Source organism: Mauremys mutica, chromosome 1, assembly GCF_020497125.1.
Source record: "Mauremys mutica isolate MM-2020 ecotype Southern chromosome 1, ASM2049712v1, whole genome shotgun sequence".
NCBI lineage: Eukaryota > Metazoa > Chordata > Testudines > Geoemydidae > Mauremys > Mauremys mutica.
Window position 1 is genome coordinate 30,988,861 of NC_059072.1, and position 21,116 is coordinate 31,009,976.

At 40.1% G+C, this 21,116-nt stretch overlaps 1 protein-coding gene across 1 annotated transcript in view; it reads left to right on the plus strand.

The window, feature by feature from the left end:
* LOC123349877 (maltase-glucoamylase, intestinal-like) overlaps positions 1 to 10,261 on the plus strand; it is an 88,973-nt gene extending 78,712 nt beyond the window's left edge. Inside the window, exons 19-21 of the mRNA XM_044988147.1 lie at positions 90 to 139; positions 2,911 to 3,069; positions 10,104 to 10,261. Of these exons, the coding sequence (XP_044844082.1) occupies positions 90 to 139; positions 2,911 to 3,069; positions 10,104 to 10,163 (269 nt within the window). The 3' untranslated portion in view covers positions 10,164 to 10,261. The remainder of the gene's footprint in view (positions 1 to 89; positions 140 to 2,910; positions 3,070 to 10,103) is intronic.
* Positions 10,262 to 21,116: the final 10,855 nt, after the last annotated feature.

Below are 21,116 nucleotides of genomic sequence, written 5' to 3' on the forward strand. Positions count from 1 at the left end.
CAGCCAAAAAGTCTGTCTGTTCTTATTCACTGGCTACTACTAAATTCAACTCTGTATATCTTAATATCATGACTCCTGTGTTTTGACAGATTCTATCGAAAAGGAAGTCTATTTCTTGGCCAAATATACATTCAGTGAAGTAAGTAGCAACAAGTATTTTGGTACTTATCTTTGAATAACTTTGTTATGGTGCCGATATTCAACATCTGAAGTTGGTGAGCCACTTTGTCAAACAAAGTTAGAGAGAGCTACAAAATAATCACATTGTTATATTGCATTACAATATTTGTGTCATGTCATGCTACCAGGATATATAGTGTATTGATGGGACATCATGAGATGACTCTGACAATACATTCTTCACCTCTCCTCCTTTTTCCCTAGCCATAGCTTCTGGGAGAGAGGCAATCTCTTTCCCCACTCTCACCTGCTTGCTTTTGGCTGCTAGGGGAAAGGAGGTGTTACTCTGACCTGCAGGAGATGCCTGCATTTTTAAAAATTTCTTTCCCATGTGGGTGCAGTAGGAAACTCATGCTGTCATCTATTCAGTACTCCCTGCACTGTGATGGTTCCTGTGAATAATTTTCCACTGAATCTTTCTGAGAACCAGTTAGTGTCTAAAGTGCTGATACATGCGGCTCTAGAAGCAAAGACTGAGTCTCACTGTGTTTAAAAATTAAGTCTATGAGCATTTCAGGTCCAGGGCTTTCAGTCTCCTCCTGTATCTTGGTTGCTTTCTCAGACGCAGCCTGGCACAGGGCTGTTGCCTCTTTGCTATGTCAGTCATTTCTGCCTCCTCCTCCCTCTTTGGTCTCTCTCCTTTATAGCAGGTCTTATTTTCTCTATTGGTCCCAGCTCTGGTTGCCTGTCTCCATGATTGGCAGTTCTGGCACCTATTGAGTTTCTTGGGGGTGGAGTGATCAAGCTGTTTGATTATAAGGAGGAAAGATTCTCCTTTCCCTTCTGCCTATGCTCAGTATGTCGTTTGTAAACCCCATTACATAGCTATAATTCAGACTCTAAGAGGAAATATTTAAGACATACCAGGTTTATTGGTGAAGACTTAAATAATTCAGAAAATGGGGAAAATAACCTAGCGTCTACTTGAATCTATATTGTGAATACTGGTATGGTTTTCAGATCATACATTCCCAAAAGTTTGCCATCAGTAGAAGTTATTTGGAGGAATTAAATTATACTTAATTTGCAAGTGTGATACTGTTCTTAGAATTATTCCTTCTAGTAGTGATAGCAGATTATATAAATTGATGGGTAGTTTTGTAAATAGAATAGTATCAACTATTTTCTTGTGCATTCCAGCAAATGCTGCCCAGTGTTTAAGGTTCATTATCTAATTCTGTTTCCTTTGAATGCACTGAGAACAATTCCACTTTTTAAATCTTGTTGTCTTAAGAAAAATGGCATTTTCACTTGATGTAAAGGAGGAAAAAAATTACTTTAGTTCTCTGTATTCTGTATTTAGCAATTTACTGTAGGCAGACTACAGAAAAAAAGCAAACAGTTTTATATTAAATTGGGATCTGTGCAAATATGAGTGTTGACTTAGTGATGCTTCCATTTCTCATTGCTCATATTTGATTTTGTCTGAAATCCCTATCTGTATTCTGGTAACCTCCGATGTCAAGTTTTTATTACCAGTATGCTGAAGTTAAAATAAAAAAAGTCATTCTACATTACAAATGTATGACAAATGTGTGACATTAAAACATATGAGTCTCCTTGGTGTATACTGTATATTCATACATATATATATATGAGACACTACTGATGCATAATTCCATCATATCTAATTCTAATGGAACATTTATAAAAATAAAAACAACCTTCTCTCTACTTTCAATTTGCAAAATATTTACCTACAAATACAAGTCTTAATCCTGCAGCACTTCCTCAGGACTCATTAAGGAGTTTTTCCCAAGTAAGGACTGCAGAGTTAGTCCCCCAAATTTATATTTTCATTTAAGTAATTTAAAGCCTTCTTGGTTACAAGTATACAATATTACAAGTCTAGGAAACACAGCTCCCTAGAAACAATATGGTCCCTCAATGTCTTTAAAGTTGTGAAATATGACGACTAAAGAGTTTGTATAAGTTGCACTATTATGATAATAAAAATATCAGATTAAATATATGGTACCAAATGTACACAGAAAACAATAACTGGAAAACACTTCATGTATACCAGGGGTCAGCAAACTTTCAGAAGTGGGGTGCTGAGTCTTCATTTATTCACTCTAATTTAAGGTTTCGTGTACCAATAATACATTTTAATGTTTTTAGAAGGCCTCTTTCTATGTCTGTAACATATAACTAAACTACTGTTGTATGTGAAGTAAATAAGATTTTTTAAATGTTTAAAAAGCTTCATTTAAAATTAAATTAAAATGCAGAGGCCCCTGGTCTGTTGGCCAGGACCCAGGCAGTGTGAGTGCCACTGAAAATCAGCTCGGGTGCCGCCTTCGGCACCTGTGCCATAGGTTGCCTACCCCGATGTATACTGTAAATAACTGCTACATTTGCCTTAAACTAACTAAGTAAAACTACTTGTTGAGATTCTGGTACTGCACCTACAAATGTAATATCTGAGTGGGGTATTAGAACCAGTGCTACAAAAATAACAGAAAGAGGTGCAAGAAGATTCCATATATGTACTGTAAATATTTATTTTATTTCTTATTTTGCTGGCTTTTAATTATATGTAAAATCTTATTCTATATGAAACCCAATGTGTCCACTATTACTATTCTTCACCTTTCTATTTTTAAAATTTGTATACTTTATAGGACATTCTGTATGGAGTAAAACAATAAGATACAACAATAGAACAAGTATTAATAATTTCCAGTGAGTTACTATTAATCTAAAATTCCTTCTTCTGAATTATTGTAGGGCCAGATGAGGACAAAGGTTGTTAAAAATGGCTACCGGGGAGTTGATTCTCTGATATACAACACAGTTCAGGTTCTTGGTGTGACTTCAAGACCTAATGCTATTGTTTTGAATGGAAATGTCATCCGTGGCAAGGACCTACAGTATCAGGAAAATGGGGTAAGAGTTGTGCTGACAAATTATAAAAATGATTTTTCATAGGCTTTTCCCCAAACCCAATGAACAATGTTAATAGTTTCCCATTCATGTCCTGTTTCTTTAAAAAAAAAAAAAAAAAAAAAAAAACCTCATGCACAGGTTAACTTAAGAATGGAAGACTTCCTGGGTTATGTTACAGGAAAATTTATCTCTTGTCATTACACACACATCTGTCTTATTTTGTGTCTGCTGTGTTTTTAGCTGTGATGTGAATGGTCAGGATATGAGAAAGACAAGGTAGGTGAGGTAATATTTTATTGGACCAACTTCTGTGGGAAGAAGGTACAAGCTTTCAAGCTACACAGAGCTCTTCTTCAGGTCAGGGAAAAGTCTGCTCACCTACCTTGTCTCTCTAATCTTGTGTCTATCACTTACACAAGCCTACATTTCCAGGTTTATAAAACGGTGATAAAATGACAAATTTCCACAAGTTATTCTAGTATTATGATAGTCACACCATACTTAGAGCTATGGAGAAATGTTAGCTGCTGCTGCTGTTGTGTTATGTATCAGAGGGGTAGCCATGTTAGTCTGGATCTGTAAAAAGCAACAAAGAGTCCTGTGACACCTTATAGACTAACTGATGTATTGGAGCATAAGCTTTCGTGTGTGAATACATGTGTCTGACGAAGTGGGTATTCACCCACGAAAGCTTATGCTCCAATACATCTGTTAGTCTATAAGGTGCCACAGGACTCTTTGTTGTGTTACATTATTCCAACAGCATGAGAAAATCTTCCACAATGTTATTTAGCAGCTACTTAAAAAAAGAATGGAGTAGGCACATGTTTCAGATATTTTTATCAAAAATGAGTGCCCAGAATGTCCAAGAAAAATGGATATGGTTAATTTTAGTGGGTGTTTTCCTATCTTCACATGTAAACCTGGGTCTGGTTCTATTCCAATAGCTTCATAAATGATTTGAACAATGGCAAAGAGAATACACTTATAACATTTGCAGATGATACCAAGCTGGGAGTGGTTGCAAATGCTTTGGAGGATAGGATTAGAATTCAAAATGATCTTCACTAACTGGAGAAATGGTCTGAAATAAATAGGATGAAAATCAATAAGGAAAAATGCAAGGTACTACACTTAAGAAAAAATAATCAATTGCACAAATACAAATGGGAAATGACTGTCTAGGAACGAGTACTGCAGAAAAAGATCTGGGGGTAATAATGGATCACAAGCTAAATATGAGTGAACAAGGTAACTGTTGCAAAAAAGTGAACATCATTCTGGGATGTGTTGTCAGGAGTGTAGTAACCAAGACCCTAGAAGAAATCCTTCCACTCTACTCAGCACTACTAAGGTCTCAACTGGAGTATTATGTCCAGTTCTGGGTACTGCACTTCGGGAAATATGTGGACAAGTTGGAGAAAGTCCAGAGTAGAGGAACAAAAATTATTAAGGGTCTATGAATCATGACGTACAAGGAAAGATTGAAAAAACTGGGTTTGTTTCTTCTGGAGAAAAGAAGCCAGAGAGCAGGGGACATAACAGTCTTCAAGTATGTAAAACATCATTGTTAAGAAGAGGGTGATAAATTTGTTCTCCTTAACCACTGAGGACAGGACAAGAAGTAATGGACTTAAATTGCAGCAAGGGAGATTTGGGTAGGCATTAGGAAGAGCTGCCTAATTGTCAAGGTAGGTAAGCACTGGAACAAATTGCCTAGGGAGGTTGTAGAATCTCTGTCACTGGAGGATTTTAAGAACAGGTTAGACAAACACCTGTCAGGGCTGGTGTAGAAATACGTAGTCTTGCCTCAGTGTAGGGAACTCAGCTAGATGAACTATTAAGGTCCCTTCCAGTCCTACATTTCTATTATTCTTTTTAAAATGTTTGTTTTATGAATGAATTTGTTTTAATATCAACCAGTGATTCAAGCTGTAACTACCATAGTATGCTAAGTGGTAAACCCAGTGCCCAAACAGAGTGTCTCATCTAGGTCTCTAGGGAGATCCACAAGTAGAGGATGGAGGAATCCTCTCGTTGGCTTTGAAAGAGAAACTAAGGTTACTCCCAATAACTGGAGTATCCTCTATGTCCTTAGCCTCCTTCTCTACAGGGGAAGACAAGATCAGCACCGTGGTAGATCCTCCCACCTTGGTAACCTCCCCACCTATGCTCCATCCCCAAACACCCTGCAGAGCTGGGCTTTGCACTTGGCAAGGGGTGTATGGTGCCCAAATTTTTCCCATAGTTCATCATTGGAGGTAAAAAGAGATGTTTCTAAGAGCTTACGCCTATCAGAGAGAGATAGTCAAACCATCAAGCAACAGATGCAGGGTTTTTGCTATGTTACACTACTTATTACTATTATTATTCTTACTGAAGAAATCCATTGAGCAAACAAAATTAGAGAATAAGTTTCTGCCTTGAAGAAAAATGGATAACTCACTTTTAGAGAAAAATGCCATAAATAACTGTTATCAGAATCCCCTCAAAGGAAATTTTTTAATACCAGAACTGTGTCTGAATAAGCTGAAAGCAGCACAAACTTAATGTGGAGTGGGAGAGGAGAATAAACTCCATAGAAATATGCTTGGAAGGAACCAGTCAAGCAAGACCCTAGTACAACAGCATGGAAACATAAAAAGAGATCAACAAAGATGTCAGCAGTTGTTACAAAATAATGTTTTTTGTTTTTAAACACAAACAAGGCAGCTACCCCAGATCTCACAGCCCTAACAATTATTTAAAACAACAAGGAATACAAGGAATAACCACTCAATAGCATGTGGTAGCAAAGTCTCCAACCCCACAAAAATTACGTTAATTGAACCATCTAGTACTTTAAAATAGCAGAATATGTTTCTCCCAGCCAGAGATCTATCACATCTTTGCCATCAGCCTTGCCCAGTTGATTGAGGCTGTTTCTACTATGGAAAACTCAGCAGTAAATTCACAGTTTTGGAGTTCTAAGAAACTTACAACTAGTGTATTTAAAAACAAACAAAAACAAGCGCAGACCTCAATACTTTCTTGCAGTCCTGAGGCTCTGGTAAAATAAAATATGCTGGGCAAGAACAAAGAAGTGGTACTTGCTATTAGAAACATAAATAATTCATACTCAGGGAGGGGTTGTGTATGGGAGAGAGTCTGAAAGAAATTCCAGTTGATAAGAAAAAAAATAGTAAATATTAAATGCAGCTTTTGTGGGGTATTGATTCAATATGATTGAATGTTCAACTACTGTTTTCATGTTACAAGCTTTGCTTCTCCTAGGAAGTTTGACTCTAATAATTAAGAAAAGCTTCTTTGATTAGCAGTCTGGTACGAAGAATACCTCTTCATAGAACAGTATATCTGAACAATAGTGGTAAAAACAACTTTAAAAGAGCATGGTGGGAAGAAAAAAATAGATCTATTCCAAGTCCTATATAGGCTTCTGATAGGTTATTTCTGTATCCTACAAGGACTATACAGACAAATCAGATATTAGGAATGGCAATATACAAAAACCTGTAGGAGAACACTTCAACCTCCCTGGCCACACAATAGAAGATCTTAAGGAGGCCATCCTGCAGCAAAAAAACTTCAGGACCAGACTTCAGAGAGAAACTGCTGAGCTTCAGTTCATCTGCAAATTTGACACCATCAGATCAGGATTAAACAAAGACTGTGAATGGCTAGCCAACTACAAAAGCAGTTTCTCCTCCCTTGGTTTTCACACCTCAACTGCTAGAACAGGGCCTCATCCTCCCTGATTGAACTAACCTTGTTATCTCTAGCTTGCTTCTTGCTTGCATATATATACCTGCCCCTGGAAATTTCCACTACATGCATCTGACGAAGTGGGTATTCACCCACGAAAGCTCATGCTCCAAAATGTCTGCTTGTCTACAAGGTGCCACAGGATTCTTTGCTGCTTTTAAGGACTATACTGTTACTAATTGCAAATGCACAGATATGCCAGGACTTGACATGGGTGTCAGTGTACAGGAGACTTTGTATAGTTTGCCTAAGGATGAGACACAATTGCTATCCTTGCACTTAGAATGGAACCTGCATGGCCAAGGGCTTAAACTATACTCCTTGAGCTTGAGGGGATATAGCAGGAAGCATGCGTCCCCTGTGCACTAGAGAATTCAGAAAAGAATTTTGCCTCTGCAGTGCCTTTTACTGTGGGCTGTGCCTAAATACACACTAGAACCCTAAGGTATTTGTGTATAAATAGAAACAGTTTATTTGATAATCAGCCTCTTCCTCCTAGCTCATTCATTTGGTGATGCTGTGATCCAACATTTCTGAATTCACAGAATTCATTACCAGAGATGCCTTTATAGTATGATACTACGAACACTGCTCTGGAGCTTTAATGGATGAGTTAATCAGGAGGAGCAGGCAGATTATGGAGAAGAAAATTTCTATTTATATACAGATTTCTTGGTAACAAGTGGTGAAAAGTAGGGAAATATTGTACCTGGCAGAACAATGAGGTTCTGCAAAAATATCATGGACAGAATCATTAGTGGTGCTGTGCATTGAAGTTAACCATTGGCTGCTCTCAGGATTTGGCCCTGATTATTTGCATTCTGTGACATGGTCTGTTTCACTATAATTATGCATCTCTTTTTTCACATTTTAAAACAGATTCTTTACATTTTATTCTGGAAGAAAATCAACAACAATCTGTTTAGTGCGTAATGAACTCCCCATCTCCTGTACTCCACTGTTTCTAATTGTTAGGACTGTTTACCATTTCCCACCCCCACACATCTGAAGCTGTACAGCAGCCTGTGAGAATATTACACCTTTAGAGCGGTAGAAATTCCCATGTAATGGGTGCAGGAGGAACAATGGAGGGGTTCTGCTAGCTGGGTTTTCATTATAAACAAAAATGACCTGAGAGTAGGAAGGTCCTTCTTTCTCTTTGATATGGATCACTTTGTTGGGGGCTAATTGGTATTTTATTAGGGCTGCTGCCAGTCTTAGAGCCTTCCTCTTGTTACTGTTGTTTGCTTTTGGGGAGTTGGATTAATCTTCAGGCTAGGTAGCTCAGGAAGCTCTATAACTAGTGGCTGCTGAAGCTTATTTTGGCTGGATCCAGCCCTCTCTAGGAGAAAGGGGGTAGATCAGATTCTTTTGGAATACTGCAAGGAGAGGGTTTTGTACTTGTTAAGGCTCAGAAATGTAGAGCTGGAAGGGACCTCAAGCAGTCATGAGGTCTAGTCCTTTGCGCTGAGGCAGGACAAATGCAGTCCACCACTGATAGGTATTCATCCAACCTGTTCTTAGAAACCTCCAACAATGTGGGTTCCACAACCACCCTTGAAAGCCTATTCCAGAATTTAATGACCCTTATAGCTAGAAAGTTTTCCTAATATATAACCTAAATCTCCCTTGCTACAGATTAAGCCCACTACAACTAAAATGGACATGGAGAACAATTGTTCTCCATCTTCTGCATAACAGCTCTTAACATATTTTAAGACCGTTATCAGGTTTCCCCTCAGTCTTCTTTTCTCAAGACTGAACATGTCAAGTTTTTTTTTCATATTTTCTAAATCTTTTATCATTTTTGTTGCTGTCCTCTGAACTCTCCAGTTTGTCCACATCTTTTTCTAAAGCATGGCACCCAGGATTGTATACAGTACTCCAGTTAAGGCCTTATCAGCACAAACAGAAGGGGACAATGTATGTCCTACATACATCACTCCTGTAAATACAGAATATTTGACTTTTTCACAACTGCATCATATTGATGGCTCATATTCAATTTTTGATCTACTAGAATGCCCACTTAGCCGGTTATTCACCATTTTGTAGTTGTGCATTTGATTTTTCCTTCCTACAGGTAATATTTTGCACTTGTCTCTATTGAATTACATTGTGTTGTTTTCAAACCAATTCTCCAATTTGTCAAGGTCATTTTGAATTCTAATCTTATCCTCCAAAATGCTTGCAAACCTTCCCAGCCTGGTGTCATCCACAAATTTTACAAGCTTACTTTCCACTCCATTATCCATTGAATAGTACCGAACCCAGGACTGTCCCATGTGGGGTTCCACTAGACACCCTCCCAGTTTGACAGTGAACTATTGATAACTACTCTTGAAAGACCATATTCAACCAGTTGTACACCCACCGTATAGCAATTTCCCTTGTGTACAGACCATATTTTCCTTATTTGCTTATGAGAATGTCATGTGGGACGAAGTCAGAAAGCCTTACTAAAATCAATCTATAAGTTAAGTGCTTGTATAGAACTATCCTTGATTAATTATATTTATTTTAGGCACTACTCTTACTCTAGTATGATGTTAATACCATTGCACATAAAGTATCAGCCAGAATACATAAGATTTATTATTGGATGACCTCATACAAAATTATAAATGTTGAAATGCTTATAGGCAACCCCTTTATCCTCAGGCTACAGAATTTGCCACAGAATTCACCCCTTCATATAGAATTGTGCTGTAGATTCCCATCTTTCATTTTACAAAAGATTGCTTCTTCTAGCTTTCATAGTTGCAGAAATTACACTTGGTTCACATGTTCAAGGTTAATGCAGCAATGTGTACTCAAATTTTTAGGGAACCTGAAGAAAAAAAAAAGGCTGAGTATGAATTTCTCACATTCATCATAATGGGTTGTTGCTTCTGAAACCTAAAGATAAGAATCTGTGGCAAAATGGAAACTGAAAAGGAGACAGCATAAAATAAATTAAATTTAGTATCAAATTAACATTGGGACTACTACTCTGATTTGATTTTTAATTTTCACATTTAATTCATGTTATTAATTTATTTGAAGTTGCTGCAGAATTTCCAGAATTTTCACCAAAGTGCTAAAGAATTTAGGGACTTCTCTTCAGAACTTACATCCAGTTTGTCACCAGCTGCATCTTGCCTATAGGGTCATGTGAAAGGTCTTATGGCGATCTATACTCAAACTTATGTTCTTGTTCTTAGCTTTGGAGCTGAACTTTATATTAACTTAACATACATTTCTTAATTACATTTGTTTCACTTTTTCCACAGAAACTCACCCTACAGATTTCTGTACCACTTACTGAGGAGCTGAACATTATACTTCAGTAGAATATTAAGAAAGTGTATAATTCAACATAAATTAATCTCAAATGTTGATGTCATTCTTATTTTAATGTCAAAATAAAAAAATCAGTCTTTGTTGCTTACATTCCTGATGTATTTTTTAATACCAGAATAGGTTAGTGGAATGTAAATAACTATTTTATGCTTTTAATTCAACAGTTCTTCAATTAAAGGAATACTAAGATTATAGACAATTCAGTAACAGTCACTATGTGATGAAAACTACCTCAAACTATTACATATCTACATGGAAGAAAAGAAACCTGGAAAAAAGTCTTTCCTCTTTTGAAGCTCAATCCTGCACTACTGAAGTCAATGGGAGCTTTACCGTGAATCTCAAAGGGTGCAGGATCTTGGAATCTCTTTCTGCCCAGCATAAATATAACAAAAATTGAGGTTAAAAAGAATATTACAAATATAACCAGTTAAACTAGATAGATGGAACCCTCTGGTAACTGAGAAGACAAGGAACATTGCTGTCATCACAGATGGAAATGACTATCCACAAATCTTGACCTATAAACGTGTTCATTCTGTTATCTTCTACACCATCCTTAAAGATGTAGGACCCAATTCTGGGCCCCGTGCTCTGGTTGTTTTGCACCACTAAGCAGTCACAAACCAAGTGGAAACTCAGTTTAACCAGCTACATGGGTAGTCCTGTTTTGTAAGGGGAATTACCAGGAGGAATACAACTGGAATAGTGGCTGTATTCCACCTACCTTTCAGTCCCTGACATAAAGATGGTCGAGGGATGGGAGAGTGGCTGGAGCAACTTTGTAGTCCAGTTCTTTCTGGTTGATGAATGAACACCTGAAGCTGTGGGCATGGCTGCACTAGCTTATACCAGACACTATACTTTTCTCTGGCCAGGCAGGGATACACTCTAAACCCAAAACACACCCCAGAATCTGAAGACCATAATTGTTGCATGACACCATCTTTGCCCCCCTTCCCACCATCCTGAATTGCAGTGAGTACAGCTCAGACACCATGAAGAATCTGGGCTATACAGTTGAGTAGATAGCTACAAGCATAGTGAGAAGTCATAGAAAACTTTAGGGAGGGCTGAGGGGAGTTCCAATGTTATTTTTCAGTTTCTGAGGAAGAAATCCAATATGATTTTCTGTGGATACTTTCCCCATTATTAGGGAACTCTTCTCAGTGACAAACGGTCAATGCACCTACTGCTGCTTATAGCCACAACCTAGATAGTGGCGCACACAGCATGGGGTCAGAGCATTTATGTACTTTTTAAAAACCCATTCGTTACCAAGCAGAGAGAGGAATACTGACATCTTTCTAATATTTTGTTAAGCAGCCATTTCCACCATGAAGACATAATATTAAATGTTAGTAGTTCTCTTCATTTGCAAGTTCTTCTGTTGAGAGCCACTATATTATTAAGCTCATTGTATGTTTTCCTAACTGTGAAGTTTTTTATTACCAGTATTGAAAGACCATTCTTTTCATTATTGATGTAGCTTGAAGGAACTATTTTTATTGAGACCATTAGTTTTAATTTTAATTGTAAGGCACTCCCACCTACCTACAATAACAAACCAACCCACCTCTGGTAGAAAGCAATATGACATCCTAGCATAAAATTAATTCTCCTTCCAGAATTCTATAATTTGAGAACTCCATAACATATGCAATAGTCTCCATGCCTAGGGTGCCCCTGTAGCGTTGATCTGTCGCTGATGTCCACTTTATATAGAGGTAGGGTCCAGTAGAGAGAGAAAGAAAGAGAGAGAGTGTGTGTGGGAGGGACGGGGGGTTCCCCTGCTGGATCAAATAGAGCTATAAGTCAATAGAAACTTCTTTTATTGCAGTCTATAACATTCTGCTGCATAATTCCCACACCCTCCCTCTCACGCTGATTGAAATTTATCAATATTAAATTGAATTAATAAGACCTACGTTCTGTTGGTGTATTGCAAGATACAATGTTCTAGATTAATTTAAGTACATCCGTAGCTACGAAAGCATGAGGGCCAAACTAGTTTACTAATAGATGTTTTAATTGCAGATGCTGCCAGAAATGAGTTTTTACACGTTTGAGAATTGCCACCTTGAACTCCAACTTCTCAAAAGTGTAACACCAAATTAACTGAAGCAGTATTAATAACCATTCTCATTCCAGTTTCTCCAGATAATTGGTTCCCTTCCAATCAGTAGTCCTGAGTTACAGTACGCTTCCATATGGAATCTTTATGCAGTAATGGCTGAAATTTTATATTAGTGGTAAAGTGGATTAGTTCATCATAATAGCCTCTATCAGCCTTGATTTTTCCGCTGTTCCAGATTCAGGGAAGTGTTAAAGGATGTGTGTAACTTTAATTACATGAGTAGTCTCACTGACATCAAATGATTACTTGCATATTTAAAGGATATTGTGGTGCAGTGAAGAAAGATTTTGCTATGCTGGGGATTGGGTGAAATCTTGTTGAAGTTTATTCAGGATAAATGTAAAAAGCAATTTTTGAAACTGAGAGCTAAAACAATAGAAGTCACCACCCAAAACCGACCACTCGCAAGGCTTGTTAGGAATCTGAGCTATGTGGGTAGAGGTTTGACTGGAGGCTGAATGCAAATGCAGGAGGCTAGATAATGTTTGATGGAGCTGCGTGTAGTGTGTGAAGGAGAAGCAGGAAAAACATGACAGAAACAGAGAAGGCAGCAAAGAAGCTCAGAGAAGCATTTGTAGCGTGATCTTAGGAAAAAGATAAAAGGAGAGAGCTTTTGGTTAGAGTGCTGGCTGGAGAAAGGCCTAAAACTGTAAGCAAAGAAACTGTCTCCTTTGATTCCTTCTGTCTTCAGGAAAACAGCACTTTATTTACATTCTTTGTAAATAAACAGGACTGCATCAAACAAATACTTGACTCCATCATCAAATTTCCCCCCTACCTGAAGCAACACAGGATGGAGGATGGCAGTGCTGAGGCTTTTGGTACCATAGGTGAAAATCTCAGTCTGACCGTACTCTGTCGGTATCAGTGTGGAGCAATCCAAAGAGCAACCTTGTGCAGCTGTCTTCAGTGTTGGCTGCCTTGGTGCTGGATGATTCAACCTTTGGTTGCCAGTACTGGGTGTGTTGCTGGCATCTAGAGATATTGCAGAGGTTGGCTGGTGACCGTTTGGTGTAGAAGATCTGTATCTCCAGTTACCGCAAGAGCAACCCTCCTTCCATCCTCTCTCTTCAGAGGACTGGGATGAAGGCATTAAGGAGGTTCTGGCTGGATGGGATTTCCTTGATGCCAAATGGGTTCTGGAGTCTTGTGTGGCCTGTTGGTTTACCAGAGGCTCTGAGTGGTAGTCTGGGCTGATGGAGTAGTTTTGTCACCTTCTGGTGCTGAGGAAGCCCTTCACACAAGCCCCTCTGGACATCTGAGTCCTTTCTGAAAAGGAGACGCATATGCAGCACTTGTGTGGTATATGTGCATCACAGCTCAGAGTTAGACTTCTGCAGTAATAAGTCACCACCCTCTTAAATCCAATAGTGCCCCCAAACCATAAGCACTAGCATCTGTGTCCATTTTCAAAACCCCTTTCAAAGCCTCAGTTTTCTTTTTGTCAATGCAAATTCCCCCCTCACTGATTGATTGATTGATTGTGTGCTTGAGGAAAAGTATTTCTCTTTGAAATGCTTCACATTTCTTTGGGTTCAGATTGGCGGCCTTAAATTTGTCATTGTATCAGTTCCTGTCCAAAGGTTTTCAGCATATACCATGATATATAATTTAGGTATAACCCCAAGGCTAAGAGAGGCCTGCCATGCAATATTCTCTCCATTTGCCTCTCAAATATGGGAGGAGTATTGGAGACGCCCAAAACCATCACTTTAAATTGGCACAGGATATCATAATCTCATTCTGTGAATCCATTTCCACTACTCACTTTGGATCCAGTGTGAAAAACTGAACCTGTTACAACATCCAGGGTATGATCTATTTGTGGTAATGGATAAGAATTCTTTAAAGTAGTATGTTTAATTTTCTATAGTCTACATAGAATCTGGTGCTGATATTTTTTTCTTAACCAGAACTATGAGTGAGGCCCAAGGATTCACTGAAGGCTCAATTATGTCTTCCTGGTACAGTTCTTCAATGACCTGTAAGGCCTCTTTCCACTTTGCTATGGGTAAATGGTGTGCTATGGGTAAATGTTTAATAGGTCAATTTCCCCCAGTACTAATCTTTCCCAACTAGAAAGTCTGTTAGACTGTTCTGTTGCCCATCATCTAAATATACAGCACTGTGCTGCAACAAGTCCAATAGACACTCTTCAAGCTGATCCCTTCCCCCTTGTAATTTTCTTCTATGCTAGCATTTACTAGCGCCATTGGCTCACATTTTGCAACGGTGGTTTTGTTTGTTACTATTTCCTACTTGTGAGAAACATTCAGCAAACAAACAGGTCTGCTTCAGATCCACAAGAACTTTAGTGGCTAAGGTGCCCCTGGGTGTCAAAGCAGGTCGCAACCACAGCCCATCCTTCCTTTGCTGGAAACCTACCACAACATGAAGAAGTTACAATAGTTTTTCTTCAAGTGACTGCACATGTATTCCACTTCTGGTGTGCATATCCCCCGTGCATCTGAGATTGGAATCTTTTGAGCAGCGGTGTCCATTGGAGCACAGTGTGTGTCCACTGGAACAGCACTTGCACTATACATGCCCGTTGGAGGTGCACCTGCACACCCTCTGTAGCCACAGGCATAAAGGGTGGGGTGGTCACACCCACTCTCCAGTTCTTTTTTTACTGCCCCTGGCCATGAGACAGAGCACTTGCAGTGTCTGCATCTCTGTGCACTGTGCAATTCATCTTTCTAGTTGGATAATTATATAAATTAGTTTTATTACTTTAATCCATTGGCATTTGAAAACTTGTTTTTTTGAAGATCTTCAAGTCCACATGCTGCCTCCAGAAGCAGAAATCCCCTTGGCATGGCAGAGACCAAGTCCCTCAGATTCAAGACCTGCTATTCTTGCAAAGGAGCTATTCCTATCAATCTTGAAGACTCAAAGTGCCTCCTCTGTCTCCCCTCAGAATACCATAACAAAAGCTTTCTGGTGACTGTTGGAAAACTTGGAAATTAAAAATAAAATATTGTATAGGAGATGGAAAAACAGACAGATGATCGGGCCAGATATCTGCTGGTTGCATCAAATATATTAAAAAGGGAGTTTCAGAGGTTGTCATGATTTCAAAACTGATGGATATTTTGGGACTGAAAAAACCTTAGAGAATTTCTGTTGGATAAAATACAGGCAGGATGTAGAAAACTGGCATAGGAAATATGATGCTTGGATTGCAAAGGGTTTCCCTAACACAGGGAGAGCCCCTATGCAGCAATAGCTCATAAGCACAACAATGGAGCACATTGCTGTTGATGTGTTTTGACCTCTGCCTGAGACAGCGTCTGACAATCAATATCTTCTGATTGCTATGAACTACTATATTACATGTCCTGAAGTTTACCCAATGATGAACCATGGGGCTGTGACAGTGGCAGAGGTCCTAGCCAATGAACTCTTCACCTGATTTGTGATTGTGGGTGAAATTACACACAAATCCATTTGAACCCAAATTGTTTCCAACAGGTTTGTGCAATTCTAGCATCCCTCCTGTTTTGGGCAAACCTCTTGTATGGAGTTCCTGAAGATGAACACAGGAGTTTGGACTCTGGACTATGTAGCATCTTGACAATCCAGATCAGAAAAGTTCACACCTGCGCTAGAAAAAAAATTGTGGTTAGACTTTGTCTGAGGTTGCCTTCACCAGCAGGAGCCATCTTTGGCTGATTAGGGTGCTACACTGAGTCTGACTCAATTTCTTCCCTTTATTCTGTCAATCATTTAGTCCTGTGTCTATTTCTTGTTATGACTCCAGTCCTCCGGTAGGACCCCTAATAGTCAGCCCTTTCGAGGTAATAGTCAGGGGTCCTGTGACCCTTGTGGAGGGTAGACAGTGACAGGTTCCTTGCGGTAGGGCCTTTTCTTGCTCTCAAGTCTTTATTATGCCTTGCGTTAGAGGTAGTAGGGGCACCCAGGCCCATCCACGCCAATGGGTTCCAACTCAGAGACCTTATCTGAAGCAGCTAGAACCAGTTTCTTCCAGTCCCTTATTGCTCCTTGAGTAGCTTCCTACCTCACCTCCTCTCTAGGCATTTCTCAGACTCTTGTTCTGGTTCTCAGTCTCTGGAAGCCAGGAGTCCCTGGCAGCTACTTGCCAGTCTGCTGAAGGGGTCTCCTCTCTGAAGTTCCTCCATCTCTGGCAGCTGCCCTGTCCTTCTCCTTTGCATATTTACAGCTGTTGTGAGGCCACCACTCAGCCCCAGGAGAGCAGTCAGTTAGTTTTCCTATTAACCCTTTAGTTGCCAAGCCAGCATGGGGGTCTGTATGCCCCATGATGGACTGTGATAAAATGAAAGGACTCTATGATGTAAGGTCATATGGGGAAACTTTAAGAGAGGATCTGGTACAGTTCCACAATTATAGGAAAAATAAAAAGGCACTCTAAACTGGATAAACCTTGAAAGGAACCCTATACAATACTGACCTGAACATACAAAGTGGAGTACAGGACACAGGACTAAACTCAAAGTTATCTAGAAGGACCATCTGAGGAGGTATCAGGGCAACAGGATTTCAGCAGGGTAGCCCCAGAACCTGAGAATGTACCTGTAGAAACTGAGGCAGGAAAAGTTGTGAAAGTAATAAGTTCTCCATTAGAATAAAATGGGCATGATCTGTCCCAGACAGCAGATATTCTCCAGGGACTCGTTGAAAAAGGCCTCTTCCTGCTGGTTGAAATGAAATTGGGCAGGGAGAAAAATTCTAGAGAGATCTGGATGAGTGTAAAACCAGTTTGGATTGGTGATGTGAAAATATCCTGACAGACAAACCCTTTGTAAGTAAATAGTTAAGCTTGTATAATGTATATGTCTGTTTAGATCCTGCTGGTGTGTTTTAACATAGTGCTATTAAAAAGCAGTAGGGAATCTTCAGGGTGCACCAGAATAGGAATGGAAAGCAGACACATCTCATCAGCTGGTGTGGCGGAATCTTCAGCAGGTATATCATTGGTTCCAATGCCACTCCTCTGCAGCCCCTGCATAAGGGACATGAGAGGTATATTGGGGAGGGGACTGCACTCTGGTTGTCCCCTGCTGGCAGCTAGAAGAGTTTAAAGCATCCCCCCCCAGGTTGATTTGATCTCTGCCACAGCTGATATACAAGGCTGAGGAACAGGAGTCTGTAACTGGCTCTCTAAGATTCCCCTGCTGCACTCACCAGTGTCTCTGTGCATCAGAGCAGCTAGGCCAAAGAGTTTTAAAGTTTGACTGAAAAATATCCCTTCCCCTTTCAACTTTCCTTGGTACCATATTTGTGATGTTATAATCCTATTAGTTCTCTATTAATCCATAGAAAAAACCTAAACATCTATCTTAAAAATCATAATTATTTTTTTGTAACTAAACAAAGCTACCCCCACCCCAGGTCCCTGCATCCAGATATTCTTAAGTTATACTAAAGAAGCAAAATTAAAGGGAAGAAACATTTTCCTTCATCCACAGGTTACTTTGAGCTTGTCTTCACCACCGGGAGATTGATGCTGCTGCAATCAATGCAGTGGGTGTCGATTTAGGGGGTCTAGTGAAGACCTGCTAAATTGACAGCAGAGCACTCTCTGGTCACCTCTTGTACTCCAACTCCCCGAGAAGAGTAAAGTAAGTTGACCAGAGAGCATCTCCCATCGACGCAGCACAGTGAAGACACCGGGGTAAGTCAACCTAAGCTATGTCGACTCCAGCTACATTATTCACGTAGCTGGAGTAGCATAACATAGTTCGATTTACCCTGGTAGTGAAGACAAGCCCTTTGAAAGGAAACTTCAGCCCTTTCCTCCATCTTGATTACAGTGAAAACAGAGAAACAGAATGGAGGATAGTTGATTTTATATATGTTGGGTATATATATATTGTGACAGGGTCGGACCAGATGGCTACAGGAGAGTGATAGAAGGCAGATATATTAGCCCCATTTTAAGCAGGTCCCTTTCCCCTGGGTAAGGTAACAGGGGCAGTTCCAGAACAATCAGGAACCAATTAAGGCAAGTAGGCTAATTAGGACACCTGGAGCCAATTAAGAAGCTGCTAGACTCAGCTTAGACAGGCAGGCTAATCAGGGCACCTGGTTTAAAAGGACCTCACTTCAGTCAGTGAGGGGCGCACAAGGAGTGGGAAGTGAGAGGGCGTGCTGCTGGAGGACTGAGGAGTACAAATGCTATTTGGCATCAGGAGGAAGGTGCTGCGGTGAGGCTAAAAAGGGTGTTGGGCGAAGGCCATGGGGAAGTAGCCCAGGGAGTTGTAGCTGTCACACAGGTGTTACATGAAACACTGTAGACAGCTGCAATCCACAGGGCCCTGGGCTGGAACCCGGAGTAGAGGGTGGGCCTGGGTTCCCCCATTCCCCTCCCCGCTTTGGATATAAGAGGAGTTGACCTGGACTGTGGGTCCCATCAGAGGGAAAGGTCTCTGGCCTGTCCCCTGACCCACTAGGTGGATCAGCAGAGACTGCAGGGATTGTTTTCCTCCCTTTCCTTATGCTGGCCAGTGATGAGATTAGCTGAGTGAATGGCAGGTTTGAGCCACTAGCAAAAGGGGCCAAAATGAGGGCTGCCGTGAATCTCTGAGGCCAGCAAATCTGCCAATAAGCGCAGGACCCACCTAGGCAGAGGAAGGACTTTGTCACAATACACACACAACATGCTGCTATCCAGAATAAAACATTCTGACTATATCAGAGTCAGCATTGTCTAGGGGTTAGACTACAGGAATAGGGATCTGATAAACTGAGTTCTAATCCCATCTCTACTGCATCACCTTGAACAAGTCACTTAATTTCACTGTGCCTCAATTTTCCTGCCTATAAACAGATAGAACAAACTTAAACTTCTAACATTGATGTTCTGAGATGTGATCAATTAATACTGCAAAAGTACTTTGTCCAAAGTAGACTGTGATGAGCTAAAAGGGATCTCGTAAAACTGGGTAACTGGGCAACAAAATCACAGATGAAATTCAGTGTTGATAAATGCAAAGTAATGCACATTGGAAAGCATAATCCCAACTATATTTATAAAATGATGGGGTCTAAATTAGCTGTTACCACTCAAGAAAGATCTTGGAGTCGTGGCTAGTTCTCTGAAAACATGAACTCAATGTGCAGCGGCAGTCAAAAAAGTTAACAATGTTGAGAATCATTAAGAAAGGGATAGATAATAAGACAGAAAATATCATATTGCCTCTATATAAATCCATGGTACGCCCACATCTTGAATACTGCATGCAGATGTGGTCGGCCCATCTCAAAAAAAGATATACTTGAATTGGAAAAATTCAGAAAAGGGCAACAAAAATTATGAAGGGTATGGAACAGCTTCTGTATGAGGAGAGATTAATAAGACTGGGACTTTTGAGCTTGGAAAAGAGATGACTAAGGGGGGATATGACTGAGGTCTATAAAATCATAACTGCTGTGGAGAAAAGTAAGGAAGTGTTATTTACTCCTCATAACACATGAACTAGGGGCCACCAAATGAAACTAGTAGGCAGCTGGTTTAAAAGGAAGTATTTCTTCATACAATGCACAGTCAACCTGTGGAATCCTTTGCCAGGAGAGGTTGTGAAGGCCTAGACTATAACAGCGTTCAAAAAAGAACTAGATAAGTCATGGAGGATGGGTCCATCAATGGCTATTAGCCAGGATGGGCAGGGATGGTGTCCCTAGCCTCTGTTTGCCAAAAGCTGGGAATGGGCGATAGAGGATGGATCACTTGGTGATTACCTGTTCTGTTCATTCCCTCTGGGGCACCTGGCATTGGCCACTGTCAGAAGACAGGATACTGGGTAGATGGACCTTTGGTCTGACCCAGTATGGCTGTTCTTATGTGGTTCTCTTTTCTTGTGTCCCTGGTTTAGGGAAGATCTGATGTGGCCACAGCCAAGACATCAGGTCAAATGAGTGAAGATAAATGCTCTCATTCTTAATGTCATGTCATTGACTATTAACACAATGCAGTTAGAGACAACATTTTATGTCAGAGGAAAACACAAAGCTTATTGGAAATGTGTAAAATGACAATTAATTGCATAACCCATACACAAATTTCATTTTTCTCAACGCAGTGTTTCATGTGCTTCTAATAGTTTGGCATCTAGTATAGGAGAAGGCATTTGAAAGATGCAGGCATCTGCAGTTTATAGAGTCTTGTATTAACACGTGTTTGGGGGAAAATAGAGGAAATATCTATATTTAAAGGGTGATTCATGTCACAGTTCAGGGGAACTGCACCTGTGTTTAGGTTGACACCCAGGGTCACACCACATGGAGGACACCATTTTGAAGACCGTGGCACTCTGCCCTGATGGCATGCGCAAAGTCATGCTGTCGGGGACAGACTAGCATGCTCTTCAAAAATGCCATCCCCATCTGACACTAACAAAACCATATCTGGTTTTGTCTCAATATTAGGAGAGCAATAAACCACCCAAAAAGAGGACTGAATACCAGACAAATGGCCTGCCCGCCTGTACTCCCCCTCCTTTGCAAGGGGCACCCACTCTAAGCACCAGGCTCCTCAGCCATCATCTCTCTTGGTTGAGATCCATGTCTCTCTCCCTCCTGACCAGGGTTTTTCTAGGCTGCACAATTTCTTGCCCATGCTGTTACATTCCCAGAAAGGCAGACTGCCTAGACAGGCCACTGCCTGAGCTTTGCTTTCTCCTCAAAGGCTATAAACAGTGTAAGTGTCCCGAGTTATAATTTACCACACAGCGCAAACCAGCACATTTATTCCTAAGGAGAAAGCATTATAGAAAAAATATTTTTAAATCAATAAAAGTTCCTATATGCATGCTAAAAGCTTACC